Source organism: Dendroctonus ponderosae, unplaced genomic scaffold, assembly GCF_020466585.1.
Source record: "Dendroctonus ponderosae isolate FM_Combo_2020 unplaced genomic scaffold, Dpon_F_20191213v2 Dpon_F_20191213_10, whole genome shotgun sequence".
Classification (NCBI taxonomy): domain Eukaryota; kingdom Metazoa; phylum Arthropoda; class Insecta; order Coleoptera; family Curculionidae; genus Dendroctonus; species Dendroctonus ponderosae.
This window is the reverse complement of record NW_026017111.1, coordinates 1,442,907-1,460,019: the sequence shown is the minus strand read 5'-3', so window position 1 is coordinate 1,460,019 and position 17,113 is coordinate 1,442,907. Positions and strand designations below refer to the sequence as shown.

General features: G+C 38.8%; 6 protein-coding genes across 9 annotated transcripts in view; 4 read left to right on the top strand and 2 right to left on the bottom strand.

Annotated features, from left to right (window-relative positions):
- Positions 1 to 4,651, top strand: part of LOC109542725 (homeobox protein koza) — a 7,723-nt gene extending 3,072 nt beyond the window's left edge. The window contains exons 2-4 of one of the 2 annotated variants that reach the window (XM_048662256.1): positions 627 to 784; positions 1,182 to 1,318; positions 4,208 to 4,651. In XM_048662256.1, coding sequence (XP_048518213.1) covers positions 627 to 784; positions 1,182 to 1,318; positions 4,208 to 4,400 — 488 coding nt within the window. In that variant the 3' untranslated portion in view covers positions 4,401 to 4,651. Of the gene's footprint in view, positions 1 to 614; positions 785 to 1,181; positions 1,319 to 4,207 lie in introns of both variants that reach the window. The other variant, XM_048662255.1, reaches the window with a different exon arrangement.
- Positions 4,652 to 5,223: 572 nt separating this feature from the next.
- On the bottom strand, positions 5,224 to 10,847 carry LOC109542709 (protein O-mannosyl-transferase 2). The gene is made up of 13 exons (XM_019912045.2): positions 10,757 to 10,847; positions 10,604 to 10,693; positions 10,460 to 10,544; positions 10,182 to 10,395; positions 9,858 to 10,126; positions 7,740 to 7,846; positions 7,491 to 7,683; positions 7,125 to 7,371; positions 6,868 to 7,062; positions 6,637 to 6,785; positions 6,243 to 6,393; positions 5,641 to 5,781; positions 5,224 to 5,517 (listed from the first exon to the last, which is right to left on the bottom strand). Exons 1-13 carry the CDS (start codon positions 10,786 to 10,788, stop codon positions 5,300 to 5,302), a joined length of 2,091 nt encoding a protein of 696 aa, XP_019767604.2. The 5' UTR covers positions 10,789 to 10,847; the 3' UTR covers positions 5,224 to 5,299.
- Positions 8,153 to 9,373, top strand: LOC109542710 (4-hydroxybenzoate polyprenyltransferase, mitochondrial; the record flags this gene model as incomplete). The annotated part of the gene is given in 1 exon segment (XM_019912046.2): positions 8,153 to 9,373. A coding segment is annotated over 1 exon segment (1,069 nt), but the record flags the coding sequence as incomplete, so codon positions are not given.
- Positions 10,848 to 11,083: 236 nt separating the features above from the next.
- LOC109542712 (transmembrane protein 222) lies at positions 11,084 to 11,819 on the top strand. Its single transcript, XM_019912048.2, has 2 exons — positions 11,084 to 11,460; positions 11,531 to 11,819. The coding sequence occupies exons 1-2, from the start codon at positions 11,184 to 11,186 to the stop codon at positions 11,788 to 11,790; spliced, it is 537 nt and encodes a 178-aa protein (XP_019767607.2). The 5' UTR covers positions 11,084 to 11,183; the 3' UTR covers positions 11,791 to 11,819.
- LOC109542711 (checkpoint protein HUS1) overlaps positions 11,786 to 17,113 on the bottom strand; it is a 7,033-nt gene continuing 1,705 nt past the window's right edge. Inside the window, exons 1-7 of one of the 3 annotated variants that reach the window (XM_019912047.2) lie at positions 13,812 to 13,946; positions 13,047 to 13,157; positions 12,683 to 12,889; positions 12,521 to 12,624; positions 12,358 to 12,465; positions 12,119 to 12,296; positions 11,786 to 12,064 (exon numbers count right to left, since the gene is read on the bottom strand). In XM_019912047.2, the coding sequence (XP_019767606.1) occupies positions 11,847 to 12,064; positions 12,119 to 12,296; positions 12,358 to 12,465; positions 12,521 to 12,624; positions 12,683 to 12,889; positions 13,047 to 13,098 (867 nt within the window). In that variant the 5' untranslated portion in view covers positions 13,099 to 13,157; positions 13,812 to 13,946 and the 3' untranslated portion in view covers positions 11,786 to 11,846. Of the gene's footprint in view, positions 12,065 to 12,118; positions 12,297 to 12,357; positions 12,466 to 12,520; positions 12,625 to 12,682; positions 12,890 to 13,046; positions 13,158 to 13,450; positions 13,789 to 13,811; positions 13,947 to 17,113 lie in introns of those variants that run through there. The other 2 variants (XM_048662253.1, XM_048662252.1) reach the window with 2 other exon arrangements.
- LOC109542722 (nucleolar protein 8) lies at positions 14,465 to 16,940 on the top strand. Its single transcript, XM_019912058.2, has 7 exons — positions 14,465 to 14,942; positions 14,997 to 15,514; positions 15,585 to 15,764; positions 15,817 to 16,022; positions 16,073 to 16,329; positions 16,399 to 16,638; positions 16,698 to 16,940. Exons 1-7 carry the CDS (start codon positions 14,753 to 14,755, stop codon positions 16,883 to 16,885), a joined length of 1,779 nt encoding a protein of 592 aa, XP_019767617.2. The 5' UTR covers positions 14,465 to 14,752; the 3' UTR covers positions 16,886 to 16,940.

Here is a 17,113-nt window from a genome sequence, read left to right as displayed (position 1 = left end):
CTAGAATGATGTACAAATGAGCGAAAAACGGGACGGAAAACATGTAATTTTGACATAATCCCCCTGTATATCACATTTTGCTAAACTCACCCTGCATTGATTCAGTATCGTTTAAAGAATTCCGAATTGCTAAAGTGTTCAGCTCAACCGCCAAATAAAAGATTTGAATCTATAAACGGCCGGGGCTCAAAGAAAAGCTGATGTCGCACCCGAATTAATCACTCAAAGAAATTATGTTGGTCGCTTTCTGGATCATTAGACGTTTAAAATCTAATTTTGTCTGAGGCGCAAATTACTATCTTCTAAACGTGTCTGCACTTCCCACCCGACATTCGAAACATAAATTTGCCACGGTAAATTAAAAACAACTGTTTGGTGTAATATTCGAGACATCGTCGCCGTGATAAAGACTTTACAAGATGCCATATATCTTGGCGCATTCAACAATATCCGGTCACCAATTAGAGATGAAAAATTATTCGACGCCGTTAAAATTGTAGATGTAGTTTGTGAAATCGCTACCCAATTAGAGCGATGGGGAATGCCGAACGTTTGCCAAGTTAACGTAATTTTCCCAAAAAATATTATTAACCATTTTTCTGTTTTGCTTTCAGATATGGCATCAGATACGTACAAGTTGGACGACGATCGCAAAAAGCGACCCCGCACAGCTTTTACAGCGGCCCAAATCAAATCGCTGGAAGCTGAGTTTGAGAAAAACAAGTACCTTTCCGTCGCCAAGCGCTGTCAGCTTTCCAAAACGCTTAAATTAACGGAAACTCAAGTACGTTCTTTTGCTACTCATGTTTTTATGGTCATTGTTGTTTCATTTTTAAACATTTTAATGTGAACCCAAAAAAGGGTTGACTTTTCGTCTCCCGAAGGAGAAATCGAAACGAATTTCATCTAAAGTGTGCGGTTTAATTAAAAGTCTTTCGGCGCTTCTAAATTCCCTACAGCATTTTTTCGCACTTTTCACGTTAAAAAAATCTGCAATTTTTCCAGTCGAAAACATCGGTCGCAAAATATTGGGTTTTTGCCCAACGTTTTAGCATCTTTAAGAGGCTTTGGGGTCTGAAGATGTGGAGAATTTAAAAAATGTGCAAATACAGTGTTTATGAATCTGCAATAAAAGACGTGAAAATCTGTCTTTTTTAAAGACAAAAATTAATTTGTTACAGATTAAAATATGGTTTCAAAACAGACGCACGAAATGGAAAAGGAAATACACCAACGATTTGGAGTTTTTCGCCCAGCAGTATTACAGTTCCCTGGGGATTCTTACACCCAGACCCATTTTTTTAGGTGATCGATTATGGTAAGCCAGAATTTATAACTATTTCCGAACAGTGAACAGTAGATAAAAACAATTAATTTGCTGGCTGTCTTTCGATGCATCCTTGATTCAATGATCAGGAAATAATATGCGAGTAAAACGAGAAATTATTTAAAAAAATAGGCATAAAACCATGTCTATTAAATTTTCGTAATAGGAACATTTTTTTGCGTTTTTAACTCAAAAAGAAGACGAAAAGTTCCTGAGGATGAGTCAAAACCGAAACATTTTCCACTTATAGAACACACCGTGCCCCACAACATTCAGATACCTAAAGGGGATTCTTCGAGTTTCCTAGATATGAGAAAATAAATGTCGAATTAGACCTGCATAAACAACCGCTAAATTTTATCGAACACCAAAATACAACGTGAAAATAGCCTGAAAACCGAAACTTTTCCTACACATGGAACGCACTTTGCCCCATAGAATACACCCGAAAGGAAATCTCGCACTAAACTCGTTTCCGAGAAAATAAATGTGAAACTTGATAAATTGAAAATTGATATGGCAAAATTGCAATGTCTGGAAATAGCCTGATGATGACTGAAAATCGAAACTTTGCCCACTCATAAAACAAGTTCTGCTCAACAACGTCCATACCAAAGTAATTCTCTAGCTTGACTGGTTTTTGGGGAAATCACTGTCAAACGCGACCCAAATATGAAAAAATTCTCAAAAATTTCCTGAAGATGATACAAAATCGAAACGTTTTCCACCTATAGAACATACTTTGCCTTATAAATATTACACAAAAGTTTCACTCTCATTTTGCAATTTCCTGAGGAAACAGATGTCAAACTGCTGCCTACTGAAATATCGGGCAATTTTGAAAAATTCTCCAAATGAGGATGACTGAAAATCGAAACTTTTAACCCAGATTTTGCGCAACAAAACACGTACAAAATGACCCTCACACTTCGTTAGTTCCTGGATAAATTAATGCCAAACTGCGGCCGGCAAAAACAACATCGAAAACCAATCGCAATTTTGAACAATCGTAAAAAATTTCCTGAAGATGGTTGAAAATCGAAACTTCGCCGACATATAGAGGGGGACTTTCCCTGTGAAATGCGTCTAAGATTGGCTTCATCACTTCGTAAGTTACAGAGGAAATAAATGTTAAACTCCGTCGGGCTCAAACCACCAATGGAAATTTGGAAGAATTTTGCAAATTTGGGAAAATGTTGATGACTTTATTTACTTTTTTTAGATTTATTTTAAAGGCCATTTATTAATGATATTTTTGAAATGTCTTCAAATTTCAGAATTTTCCAGTTTTAGCCAAGTTACTCTTTCTTCTAATTGCTCAATTTTCCAAAGTTTTACTTTGGAAAAATGCTGACAATCTTAAGGTATTTTCGGTGAAAAACTATGAAATAAATTTCCAATCCTTCGTCGCTTTGTAAAGAGTTTTTAAATCCTTTTCCAGCTTCGAATTTTGAACAAAAATGAAACAATTTTCTATCAAAAACCGAACAGAATAAGAGAAAGTTTCTAACAGATTATTTGTGAATCTCGTCACCTCCCTTCCTCTGAAAACTGTAGAATTTGTTAAAAAATGTGTTTTTTTAGTTTTGACTGAACTTTTTTTGCTTTACTTTCTACTCAAAAACGCTCTATTTTGTAGAGTTTCACTTGAAAATACTGACGATCTGGAGGACTTTTACGCGAAAAATTACAAAATAAATTTATAACTTTGTAAAAATTTTACAAAAACGTATTTCAGTGCCGAATTCGGGACAAAAGGAAAATAAATTCCTCCCGGTTTTTCCCGAGAAAAACAGGTTTGGTTGGTTGGAAAAAACCAGTTTTTCTCCAAAACCAATCACAAAACTAAAAGTTTTTAATCGGAAACGCAAACAAGCATTATTTTCTGATAATTTTCTTCTTTTTTGACAATAATGGGGAGTTTTCAGCCAAAAATTACAAAATTAACTTTGCTAGAAAGTTCGCCCCATTCATCAGTATGCATGGAACCCTTTTCAGCTTCGAATTTGGCACAAAAACCAAGTAATTTTATTCAATTTATTACCGAAAATAATTAGGATTATCTTGGAAAAACGACCAGAGCATAAGTTTAAAAAAATATAATTGGGGAAATTCGCCGCCCTCATTGCTCTGAGGACTTCTAAAGTTTCTTTACATTTTTAGGTCATTCCAGTTTTAGCAAAGATTAAGCAATTCTTTCTACGCAAAAATCACATTATTTTTTAGTTTTACTTAAAATACTGGCAATCTTCAGGTATTTTCTGTGAAAAATTATAAGATAAATTTTATCGGAACACTCGCCTCCTCAACCGCTTTGCAAAAATGTCTGGAAGACTTTTTGCAGCTTCGATTATGGACAAAACCCTAAAAATTATTTCTGGGTCTTTTTCCAAAAATATTTCCCCGAACTGAAAAAGCGAAAGTTTATAATCATTTATTTGGAAACCCCGTGGAAACTGGAGTTTCTTCACTTTTAGGTCAACGTCTCTAAACAGAAAACCCGCGTTTTTCCTAACTTTTTACAGTAAAATACTCGCAAACTGAATCTTTTATGCAAAAAAATTAAGATATAGTATTGAGTTATAATTCGTTAGCTCCGCGAGCAGCAACACTCAATAGCGCAACTCAACACAGTGTTACCCAGGCGTAGGCCCTGCGCTACAAAATACGCACAAAACGACCAGGACTTCGGCCTGCAAACTTATCACGAAAACTCTATGCAATTTGGAAAATTTGTGAAAATTGCCTGATGATGGCTGAAAATCGAAACGTCTCCCACTTATAAAACCGACCTTAACCAGAATCGAGTTTCACTGATTTTCCAGGCAAAAAATATGGAATCAACGGTTAAATTTAACCAGTAATGAAGTACTTTTGTAGGTTCTTCAACTGTCCGGGCCAATCAGGGATGCCAAATTCTCCTCTAATTCAATCGATGCCCCCCCACATGAGTCCAACCGTCCAAAGAACCACAATTCCAGACTACGTTCATTGCCACAGCGCCGATTTGCGATCAGATTTTCCGCCAATTGTAGAACTGCAGAATTTTGAACGACATTTCGAAAATCCTTAAGTTGTGCGAATCGTACATGTTTACGGGTGCCGATAAGTAGGAGACGTTAATTGGGTTAAAATAAACAGCGAATTGTTGCGGATTAATTAAGCAATGCATGTAGGTAAAAGACGCAAATACGATCAGATGGTAGCCAAGTGTTTTTCCCTGTACGCTATTTTACAATGTTGATTTGACGAAGGACTGTAGGGACAAGTTGTATTTTAGGTACCACCAACAGCAAAATTACAGTTGTCTCTTTTGAAATTAAATTACTTTTTTATTTGCAGAACCCGTCCTAACGAATGCCAAAACGAATTCTGTGGCTCGAATGGTTCTTGAGAAACTTCGAAAAAAGCAGCGTCATGTTCAAGTGGATTTTGCAACTCAAAAAAAAACCACGCAAATCTAAAACTTCTTGAATTCAAGCATTTTTTTGAGAAAACTGCCAACATTTCCCCATCCATGGTTCACTTTCTAAAAAGGCCATTTATTTCTCTCTAGAATGACGTACAAATGAGCGTTCTTGCTCATTTTGCTTCCGAGAAACATGCAAAACGGGACGGAAAACATGAAATTTTGCAATAGTCTTGCGCCACCCTTGCACAAAACGACGATAATTTTTCTAATTTCATAGACAACAGAAGCTGGATCCGCCCCTGCTCAATATCAGCCGTTTATTCATCGAGATCGGAAATCGGAATTATTACCTATGAGTTAACCGAACTTGTGCATCCAAAACGGAGAATTTTACGCGTTTATTTCACAAAAAGCCTGATTAATCTCGCTGTTCAATTAACATTGGGTCATTTTTCCAATAGGGGGAGCAACGGAACAGCATGAATCTCAGTACGACCATTTAATTAGCTGATCGAAAATATAATTCCATAAAAATATATAACGTAAAGGCCAAAACGGCGTTAAAATTCCCACGTTTCCATCCATTTCAGCCCGTGCATAGTCGAGTTGGGTTCGTTAGATGATGGGCCATTCATGCCGTAGGCCAACGGCGCAAACAAGTAAAAACTGTACAGAACTACAGACAGAAAAATACCAATGCAGGTGTGATAGACAAAATGTGTATGCTGCTCGTGAAATAATTTTGGGAATTGGTCCAAAATGTAGTCCATGAGTATTCCTGAAACAACACATGGGATCGCAACTTTATTAACTTCTTAAACCAGGCAATATCGAGATCTCCTTGTAATATAATATTAAATATCGTAACAGTGAGAGGGCGAAATAGCAGATATTTACGTACCTGTTAGCATGGAGCTGAAAAGCAAAGCTGGAAAATAATGGTGAAAATATAGCACTCGCCCCATGGCCCAGAAGGGCACGTAATGTAGGAGCCAGCCGAGAAACAACCAGGCGCAGGCTTTTAGCTTCATTTTATTGGGCTCTGAAAGAAGCGTATTTACCAAATTTTAATACAATGCGACCTCAATAGTACGGACTAATTACAACCGCCTTAACCCGTATAGATTAAATATGTATGTTGGTTCAACAGAACTGAAACCCAATAATCGAGTTCGCAGTTTTAATTTTTTTAAATTTTCTCCTACGCGGCCATTTTTCGGCAACCGTCCAAACCGCCATTGCTCCAAAAAAAAAGGGCGGAGCTTCAAGTCGCGCAAAATTCCACAGAGGCAGAATCCGGAACGAACCACAAAAAATCCAGCCAAGACATAAAATGTCATTCAATCTGTCAAGCGGTCTTTAAAAAGCCATAAGTTGCTTAAAAACGTGCAAAAGCTATCCAAACCAAAGCAATTTAACAAAATCCCGCAATTTCGCTCATTCGTCTAAATGCATATTTACAGTTGCCGACGTTTTGCGAACGACGCACAGCTGAAAGCTTACCTGAAAACGACTTGAAGTAGCCCCTTTCCTGCTTTACGGCGTTCACAAAGAAAATGATCAGAAACAAAGCGATAAACACCAAATTGCTCCACCAAATTACAGGATTGCCTAGCAGATAAATCCTATATTGTGCGCCTGAGAAGAACTGGCCCTGAAATCAAACAAAAACTGTTACAACGTAAGCATTTGACATTTACAGTATTGGATTACACAAGGGCTACAAGAGCACTTAATATTGTGCAATAAATAAAATAAAAATCATTGGGCAAAACGCTACCTAAACTAATGCAGGTACCCATCATTAAGTTTTACACATTCGGATAATTTTCAACCATATTTAACGCACATTTCCAACATGATATCAAGCAAAACACATTAAGGATAGGATACTTGCCCTATAATTAATCGGCCATTGCCATGGCCTGGAAGTGATTTCGCCTTCTTTCGGTTTCAGTCCGGCGTTTCCTTGAAACATGACTGCATGCGACTCCAAAAACCGTTCCCAAAAACTAGGGGCGTAGACCTCAAAGTTCACATTGGGCACTGGACAGAAAACAAACATTTTTATTACTTTACTTGTCATTTGTTTCGACCTAAGCAAGAATTCTTCTACACAATTACTTACATTTATCATAAATATTCTCCTCGACATTCCACAAAGCATACGCATCCCTAAGATTAGCGCTGCACGAAACTTCTTGCTGCTCGTAGGCCCATTTGGGTAGTTGCTTTCCGGTGGTCGTTAAGACACACGACTGCAGATAATGCACCAGCTTCAATTTGGCGGTAACAGCAGTGACTTCCGTACCATCTTTGGCCCCTTTGTGCCGAAATGTTCCAATCAGTTGCACGGCTTGATGGTGCCATTTCAATATAAATTACCTTTGATTAATATGCGCCAGACGTCGTTCGCATCTCCAGTTCCGTTTTCCCCATACCCAGTCACTTGGAAATGTTTCTTCGTTATGGGAGCCTGTTCTTTGTGCGAATGCAGATTTCGTCTGGTGGCGACATGTTCCAGTCGAACTAAATCGCCGCTGCGAACGATTTCCCCTTCGGAAAGCTCCTCCGCATTGTATTTCTTGATCATCCATTTGTTATTGTCGTCTTTGTGCGTGTAAGTGGTTATCTACCAAAAATTTTCATCATAAACATGTTAAAATCCTATCAACAGAGATACGTGAATCGACTCGCAATGCGCTCTCTTTTGCGCCTTTGATGCCCAATCGCGACTCATCTGGGCCTCACCTGTTGTTGTCGGGCCCCCATCCCATCTGGATACAAATGAAAATGTGAGTGCAAATAGCCTCCGCCAGCTCGCTGATTTTTCAACGTTATTACAGCCCCAAAAGCGACCTGATGTGGCATGCTTGCATTGTACAAACTGTTACCGATCAGTTGGGACTGAAACGCCGAGCTGTAAAAACCGTCACCATTTCCGCTGAAAAGAAAACGGTTCCTACAGTTGCAAGTAGCTGGATGAACTCTATACCATACCTTCTGTTGAGGACGGTTAAATGTATATAGAAGAAACAGATATACAAGCAAATGGGCAGGGCTATTAGGCATATTGCTCTGGCGCAAAGATGCTTTACAGCGTCAACCTGAAATAGAAAGTTCATTGTTTAAAAAGAGCGGTTTCTATTATAACGGACTGTTTTTAATAAATTTTGTTTTCTATTAATTTTAAAAATTGTTTTATGTCAAAATTTTACGGCGGGAAAAAAATAATAATGAATATTATATTTCCGGTTAAATCATTCGATTCATTATTCCAATGACTAGCAACATTTCGATTTTATATTGCATATAAATACAACTTAAAAAAAATAATCCCATTCGTTAATTCTTCTATATGCCCACATTCATGTGGCAACGCTGCAAATGTATCTCTAGCAAAAGTCTGCCAGCAGTGTCAGTTACGACAGATTTGTCACATTCTAACCTAAAACTAATGAAAATCCACTACCCAGATTTTTCAAAACTTTAGATTCGCAGGAATGGGTTTTAAACCTAGCAGTTGCTGTAGCTATGGATTATAAATTGTACGAAACGTGCAGCAATGTTTACGATTAGATCCGCAAAGCGGATCAGTCAGTTGTATCCATGGAACTGTGCGTTGACCGCGGGCAAGGTTAGACGTCCCTTTAAACATGAATTTGGTCCGAACTACTGTTTTAAATGGACCGCAACTTCGTCGGCTGGCGTTAAATTGCACCCTGAATCCAAGGAGAAGTTGGCGAGTAGGCTGGTGAATAGTGCACCTGCTCAAATTCAGCCCTATATGAAACTCATGAGATTGGACCGACCGGTCGGATCATGGCTCTTGTATTGGCCAGTCAGCTGGGGAATAGCGTCTGCAGCCAGCCCTGGATGCATTCCTGATTTGTATCTGCTTACCCTGTGTGGATTGGGGGCTGTGGTGATGAGAGGCGCTGGGTGCACGATTAATGATATGTGGGATAGAGATATCGATGCGAAAGTGAAACGGACGAAGGACAGACCCTTAGTAAATGGCGATGTATCGTTGCAAAAGGCCGTAGTTTTTTTAGCTGCTCAGTTAAGTGTCGGCTTAGCCGTTTTACTACAACTAAATTGGTATAGTATAGAATTAGGAGCGAGTTCCTTGGCTCTAGTCATAGTCTATCCATTAATGAAACGCTTCACTTATTGGCCCCAGTTTGTATTAGGGCTGGCTTTTAACTGGGGAGCTCTACTTGGTTACAGTGCTGTGACAGGTTCCATTGACCCAACCATTTGCTTGCCGCTATATTTTTCTGGTGTATGTTGGACTATAATTTACGATACAATATACGCTCATCAGGATAGGCTTGATGATTTGAGCATAGGCATTAAGTCCACTGCCATCAAATTCAATGAGGATACAAAATTGTGGTTGGGTGGATTCTCTGTGCTTATGATTTCTAGTTTAATCGCATCAGGGATCATGAATGCACAAATGTGGCCCTATTATGTTGCGACAGGCGCGATTTCCGCCCATCTGGCCCAACAAATTGCCACACTAAATATAAATAACGCTAAAGATTGTTCAAGGAAATTTATATCGAATTCATGGATAGGATTTATTTTGTTTTGTGGCATTGCGTTAGGAAGGTACCTCAAGGATAACAGTAAAAATGTTAAAATTGAGACTAAAGCTGCACCGATACATCTGATGCATGAGTAACTTGTTGATGTTGTAAATGCAAAACAGAGAATATCAGAATACAATTAGAAAATTAACCAAGAGTTTTATTTTTTCAGGATTTGCTGATTTGAAATCGAAGGTTCACAGGGCTACGATCGGCTTTAAATATTTGTTAAATTTGCGGAATGAAAAATGGGTCCGTTGTGTTGGAAATTGAACTGCCCTTCATTTTAATCAGTTTGATTTTCTAAAGAGTAACTTAAAAATGCGGTCATTTACGCCACAAAACGCTCATGTGGAAATAGTTCTTCGCCTTCTCATGACACAGAGATTCAACCCATAGACACAGCAGTTCTTGAGAAAATGGTGGGTGATATTTTGCATTAAAAAGTGACGATGACGAGATTCTTCCCAATAATAAGATGCCATTCCAAACACAGAACGTCCAAAGATTGATCGGTACTTACCACCGGTTTGGTCAAATCACCCAATATATTCCATAAGTCCGCAATAGTGATTAAGCCGACCAAGAGCACCACAAATAGGCCGACAAACTTAACGGAGCAGCAACAGGCCAACATTGTCCCTGTGAATATGAGCCAAATCCACCAACGCGGCGAAAACTCATCGGCAGTGTTATAAGACACTTTTATTGCTCCTAGAATGGAGCCCATCATAAAACACAGCAGAATCGGGTCTAAGAGAATGTACTGGGTGAGAGTAATTAGACCGACATCTGCAAATAAACGGCAAGCATTACTAGAATGAAATGCGAAAAATTCCATATTTACCAAATAAGATAAGCAACGATGAAAATAAGGCCGCTGTTGGGCTGCTGGTCATTTGATTAACTGTGAGAAATGCCATGGGCACAACAGAGGCGCCCAAGCTCGTACAGAACAATCTCATTCCAACGTAGCTGGCATTTTCATATTTATCACCAGGTTTATCAAAGGCAAATGTCCCGTCGTAGCCTGTTAAGTATCCCGAGAGGCCAATAAGCATCTACAATATTTAAGGAAAGTTCATGTGTAGGCCCAGAATGTATTACGTAGAAATATGTGCTCACCTTTCCTAGAGGCGGATGAACATCGAAGAAAAACGTTCGGTTTATGTACCAGCTGGCCATTTTTCCAAAATGGGTTTCATCCCAGCTAAAAAATGAATTAGTTCATACATATGGGGACCCCAACTATCGCTCCGCTGCTCTTACCATACGTGATCTGGTTCCTCCACTTTATAGAATCGGGTGGTCACAGTCAAAAGACATACAATTGCGAATAGAGTCGCCGTCGTTCCATAGCTGAAAATGAACAATTACATCAAATTGTGTGTGTCCCCTATGTGAATGTGCAAACTTTTGAACCTTTTGTGAATGTAGCCCACTTTCTCTGCCATAATTCATGCTAATGGCAAAGTCGCAACGGAAAATTCGTAATGCGGAATAACACAGTTTCAATTCAATTAACCGACACAAACGCAACGTATTCGATTCCGAGCTGCAGACAAGAAATTTTGCATATCTGAGTACTTAAACTATAAGTACTTTCAAATAGTCAACAAATAGTTGAGTTGTCACTGCAACTAAAAACAAGAGCGCGTTCTGGTGCGGTTCGCTTTGTTTATGAGCGATTGTATTGTCGTCCCATTTCCTCATACAAGAGACTCGCTCCTTTCTTGTCTCAGGACGTGTGTCACTTGTGAAACTTCTCACATTTTATTTAACCTGCAAGTGACAACAACAATTTTCGGTGGTAAATTTAATCTGAAAATGCGATTTAAACTAGTGAACGATGCGCCCGAATAATTCTATCACCTCATCAACGATGAATTTCAATGCTGAATACATGGATTTCGAAAGGGATCGCTACCCATTTTGCATAGTCTGGACCCCAATTCCCCTTTTAACATGGATCTGTCCTATAATAGGGCATATGGGGATAGCGATGTCTTCAGGAATAATACGGGACTTTGCAGGACCATATGTGGTATCAGAAGACAGCATGGCGTTCGGTCGGCCCACCAAATATTGGAAATTGAATGCGAACGCTGCAAGAGGAGGTGCTGCAGGTATGTATCCAAATTTCAAATTTAGGGATCAATTTTTGTCCCCTGGAAAACTAAGACACATTTTTTAAAGGCTGGGATTCGGCAGTATCGGAAGCTTCGGACATATACAAGACCAGAATGCATAACTTATGTTGCGACAATTGCCATTCGCATGTGGCCACCGCTTTAAACTTGATGCACTATCAAAACTCCTATAGCTGGAACATGGTCAAACTGGCACTGCTCATGGCGTGGCATGCACAATACGTGTCCCTCTTTGCATATTTAAAGACTTGGTTACCGTTTTTCCTCTTAATTATTTGTGTAGTTTTGTTAACCCTTTATGCATAGGAAACGATAGTATATTACAGTGTGTACAAGTGTTCAGTTTTACTGATGGTTTACGTTTAATCCGAGAGCTGCGTGAGGAAGATTTGCAGCGAAAAGGCGTCAGGCTGTTCCATTTGCAGTTTCACCATTTTGCCCTGAACGATGTTGCAAATCGCTTGGCAGTTGTTCAGCTGCATCCCAAACAAGAAGGTGATAAACTTTTTTATATCAATCGTTGAAGAAACAGAGTCACCCATTTCGTCTTCGCTTGAAAAACCGGGATTGGCACTACTTCCTGCATGAATTGCTTTACCTAGTATCAGTTCGTTGTCATCCCATAGCTACTCACCAACAAAACTGTTAACATTGAGATCCGGAAAATGGACAGATAAATTAACAGTACTGTTCTTCATTTGCAGAGTGAGTTTTCCGGACTTATTTGCGCGCAACGTCAAGCTGTGTCCCAAATTTTTCATTTTCTCTGCTATACTCCTAATGGATCTTAAGTTGGGCATTTGGATTGATACCTGGAGAAACAGGAGCTCATTTCCCACGTGCCCAAAGACAATTTTCCCACTAGTAACTCACATGGAAATCATTAAACACTGGCTCCTTGTAATCGTCCCAGTTTTTCTTCGAAATGACTTCCACTGGAATATCATGAATACATTGTCTGCTTGTTAGTTCCCCGGACATCTGCAATTTGAACAGTAGCTGATCAACTGGGAAAAATCGCCTTGCCGCTACTCACAAATTCCATTTCCAACGTTAGACACGCTGATCCTTTATTAGTCAGTTTAATCTTGAAGTACTTTGCCTCCTGTTTGAGTAAGGAACAGCTTTTGGCTAGCAATGCTAAATCCAAAACCGTTAATTTGGCAAAAACGCAATTCTATAACGGGGGCGGACTTACCAGTGGATAACTCCAGATAAATTTCATTGTGCACCTCACTAACGCCAACAATATTATACTCTTTAAAATAGAAGCTAACTGGCAGCTCGCACCAAGCTTGTGGGCAACGCGGTCTGGACTCTTCTTCGGATATTATGAAGTACATTTTAGTCTTTGTCAGTCTCAAAACGCAGGTTTTTGCAAATCTTGAAAGACTAACTGAAATGTCTAAGGGAAAAGAGCATGGCATGATCCAAATGAGGAAAAATTGCACATTGAGAAGCGTTTTCAATGGTATTCAGATATTTATCTCATTGAAGTTTGCGAGCAGCGCTTTGCGAACTACGCGCCTGAAGTAATCTATACGGTAGTTAATTTAACTTACTCAAAAAATCTCGCATCGCAGCATTTTCGATCATCAAGGCCCTAAACTTCATGGCAACAAACTTGTATTTTCCTCAAACTTGAAGGTGAATTTCAAGTGGTACTCGTGTTTCTGAAAGCGCCCAATTTTCAACAATAACAAAATTATACATCAGAAAGTCAGGATCCAAAGGACATTGTTAGATTGGCTCGTTTCTACTATTCACTAATTTTAATTAGGCAATAAACGCAGCAGCTGCGAAGCAAGACAAACTGTGAATATTGTGATTAAAACCCGCATAAATTTGCTTAACTGCGAACATTCCTAACTCCTCCCAGTATGGAAAAGTAGTGAATTTCAACGAGTAAAAAATGATTGAAAATGTCCACAAAAACCCGCAAAAAAGTTGTCAGTACAGGAATTACCTAAACGGCGACCAAAATGTTAAACATAAAGGCCTGAAAAACCCGATTAAATATCAAGATCTCTCCAATTAGGTTTAATCAGACATTCCAAACCTCTAAAGAGATGGAAGCAAAAATGCGAAATTCACGAACGTTTGGACTTTAAAGCCGAATGAAAAAAACGATCCGTACAAAAACAGTGCAACTTTATGTTATATCAAGCAATTGCGATTTCAACGCCTTAATAAATAATAAGTAAATTAGGAGGAAATGAAAACTACAAAAGTTGACAAGTGAAAATATAGGTTATATTAATATAAACAGAAAAATGTCCTCATCGGGCCCTCTTTGATGAGGGTTTTTCTACAAAATTCAAACTTACCAACTAAACGCGTACCTAGACAAACAAAAATCTGTCTCAGGGCTTCTAATTGTAGCAGATTTAACAATTTTTTCTCCACTGTTTGAAAATTGAATAAAAATATAACGTCTCACTGACAAATGTCAAAGTTCAAACACTTGTTTCCGATGTTGATATTCATATTAAACGCTGGCAACGTTCCAAAATATTTAAAATTAATTTTAATTTTAATAGAAAATAGTTAATTGTATAAATTAACACAAAAAATATACAATTTTTTGAAGCTAAATTATAAAAACCTAAATTCAGCCTTCTTGGTGCTGCTCAACTAACTTGGGAGCATGCGAAGCTTCCATTAATTCATGCAACTGAATTATTTGCTCATCGCGTAAATTATCAATCAATTCGACCGGTAGTTGAGCTCCAAACTTGGTCGGGCTGCTCCCCCTTTTTGCGCCCAGTTGTTCAGCCAACCTTATTACATAATTCTACATTCAAATTTACCATAAATCCCCACATAATTGAGCTAAAAATATTACTTACTGTCCATTCTTTCATGAAAATCGCAGCCTCCGGAGGGGGGCAGGATTTATGGCGCTTAAATTCCTCCCGAGCGTATTGTGTACCGAGAATTTGCAAATCTTCTGGAAGCCCCCTATGGAGCCTTAAAATCAGCTTATACAACATTCGGGCGTTTTTAGTCGTCGACAGGGTCATTCTGTTGAGTATCTAGAGTAGTCTGAGGTTTATTTTCAGGGCGAGTCTTAAAAACTCAAATATATTGGATATTTTGATATTTGTTGCGATGTGTGAAGGTTATGTATTGTGTCTTTATCTTTCAAACTGTTCACTTTTTGCTCTGGAAATGTGACGTTTTTGACGTTCTCTGAAGCTTCGCCGTAACCTCACTTTCACTCTCCTAATTTGTATGGGCATTGGGCAAATTTCCTGTTTTATTGAAAATGGAAAATACACGAATATTTGTAAGTGATCTCCCAGAAAATATAGCTCAGGACCAATTGGAGAGCAGATTTTCTAAATATGGCCAAGTGAATTCAATTGAAATAAAACAGCGAAAGGAATTGGGGCCCAATCAGTGCCCACGTTTCGCTTACATAAATCTTGTTACCGACCACAGAAGGTTAAATCAGTGTAAGCAGATGCTTGGTTAACCCTTTTCAGGCGTTTGATTAATCAAAATTGCAGGTTTTAAGGAGTTTTCATCAGTGGCATGTGCTGGCCACTATCTGCAATTGCAAATTGCCAAAGAAAACTTCCTGGAAAGACTGAAGCGCGAAAGACAAGAAGCTGATCAGGCCGGAAACAAAGTGGAAGTGCAGACAAGCATAAAAAGTGAGGATGTGGACAAAGGCAAACCCATTTACAGTCAGCCTGCCTTCAAGCAGAACGCACACAAAACAAATGGCAAAACGATCAACGAACCAGAAATCGTACCTAAAAAGAAACGCATAAAAATAGAAAATATAGGAAAGCTAGACGATTTCGAAGAACAAACGGATATCATTATAAAGAACAACAAGGGCAAGCTTTTGCAACCCACCTTAAAAATAGCTTCAACCACTCAAAATTCGATCGCGAAACCAGCAACGGACACCAAAAAGAATGACTCTGATGCGAACATCAAACGGCTGCAATCGTTGAAAAACATGAAAGAAAGATACGCGGCTAAAAAGCATTTGATACAATCTGGTTTGTCAAGTGTGGTAAGTACCCCACTGTTATTTCATTTAATTCCAGTATTTTCTATAGTTTTGGTGGTTGATGTTATTTTAGGGGGAAAAACCCAACAAAAAAATTGTCTTTGACGATGAAGCAGACAACAATCGCACAAATAGAACAACGAATGGTGTGAAAAGGCCTGCCCTCTTTGACGATGATGATGTCGAAGATCCTGACGATTTCGAAGCAAATTTCGATGTGAAGGAACAGTTTGAAGGGCCAAGTGGGCAAAAGGTAACTTGCGAAAGATGCGCTTTTGAACTAGTCGCCACTGAAATCTGTGAAGCTTTTAGAACTGCAGTCGCGCTTCAAGAACGACAAGCGGTTTAATTTGGATAAGCGGTTTATCGAAGATAATGAGGACATTGACCAAGAGCCAGATGAGAAAGATGATGATGATGCTGATCTAGAAGCGGAGAAGTACGATCAGCTGAAAATATTGGAGGATGTTTTAGGGAAGAAAATCATCAAAAAGTCCAATCGGGAAGAAACGTGAGGAAAATCATCAAATCTGTTTCAGTGTAGTTATTTTTGTTGTTTAGTTTCACCAGAAAAACTATGTTGAAATATGACCCGACCAGACCAGAGCATTCAAGCTTGATCCTCAAACCGGATGCTGAAGTAGTGAAAAGTGACGGAAAAGTTAAGAAAAAAGGACAGGACGAATGCAAGGAACCAGAACCTGAGGTGTCCAAGGAAATATTTTACAAAGTTCCAGAATCGCTAAAGACTGTTTTTGAAGGGAGCAACAGGCAGTTTAGCTTGTTGAGCGCTTTTGGTAAACCCGAAAAAATTGAAGGTACAGTAAAAATGAAAATAAACTTGTAAATTACCCAATTACTGGAACAAAATATTAATCGTTTTCTAGAAGCAAATGCTGAAGAACTTCCAGCCAAGACAATAACATCCTTGTCGAATTACCCGAGTCACAATCCTTTTAAGCACGATTCTTCTGACGAAGAAAACGAAGCAGAAGACATTCCTCACAAGGGCACAGCCGAGCCATCTGGGCCTAAAAGTGACTTGCAGCAAAACAATCTAAGGAGTAGCCAAACGGTGTTTTGGACAGAACCGTTCTTTTTTAAGATTGATGATTTCAGATTACAAGGTAGGAACTGTTTTAAACGGAAAAAAATGGCAGAGAGTAACAAATTTCGTTGTTTTTAGAGGGTTTCGATTTCATTGAAAAAATGAAAGCAAGCGAAAAGGAATTTGTTAGCGTCCGCCGGCAGGTGAAAGAAATCGTCAAGTCGAAGGTCCGAAACAATGAACGGAAGATTAAGATGTTTAAGAATAAACTGGGCGGCTCGAAGAAGCGGAAGCACATCAGAATGAAGAAAGCCCTGAAGCGATGAAGGGGTTAAATGTAAAAAAGCAATGTTTTAACCATTAAATTGTGAGAGAACTTTAGTTTTTTACAGGCTTTTTTTACAAAACGATTATCAAAAAATGAAAATTTTCTCAAAATGTCTCAAATTTTACGACATTTTCAGCTCACGGACGCGAGGAAAGCATCGAACTCATTGAAAAGCATGCTAGAAGTTTCAGATCTGAAATAACAGAATAATCACGATCTTTAGCCG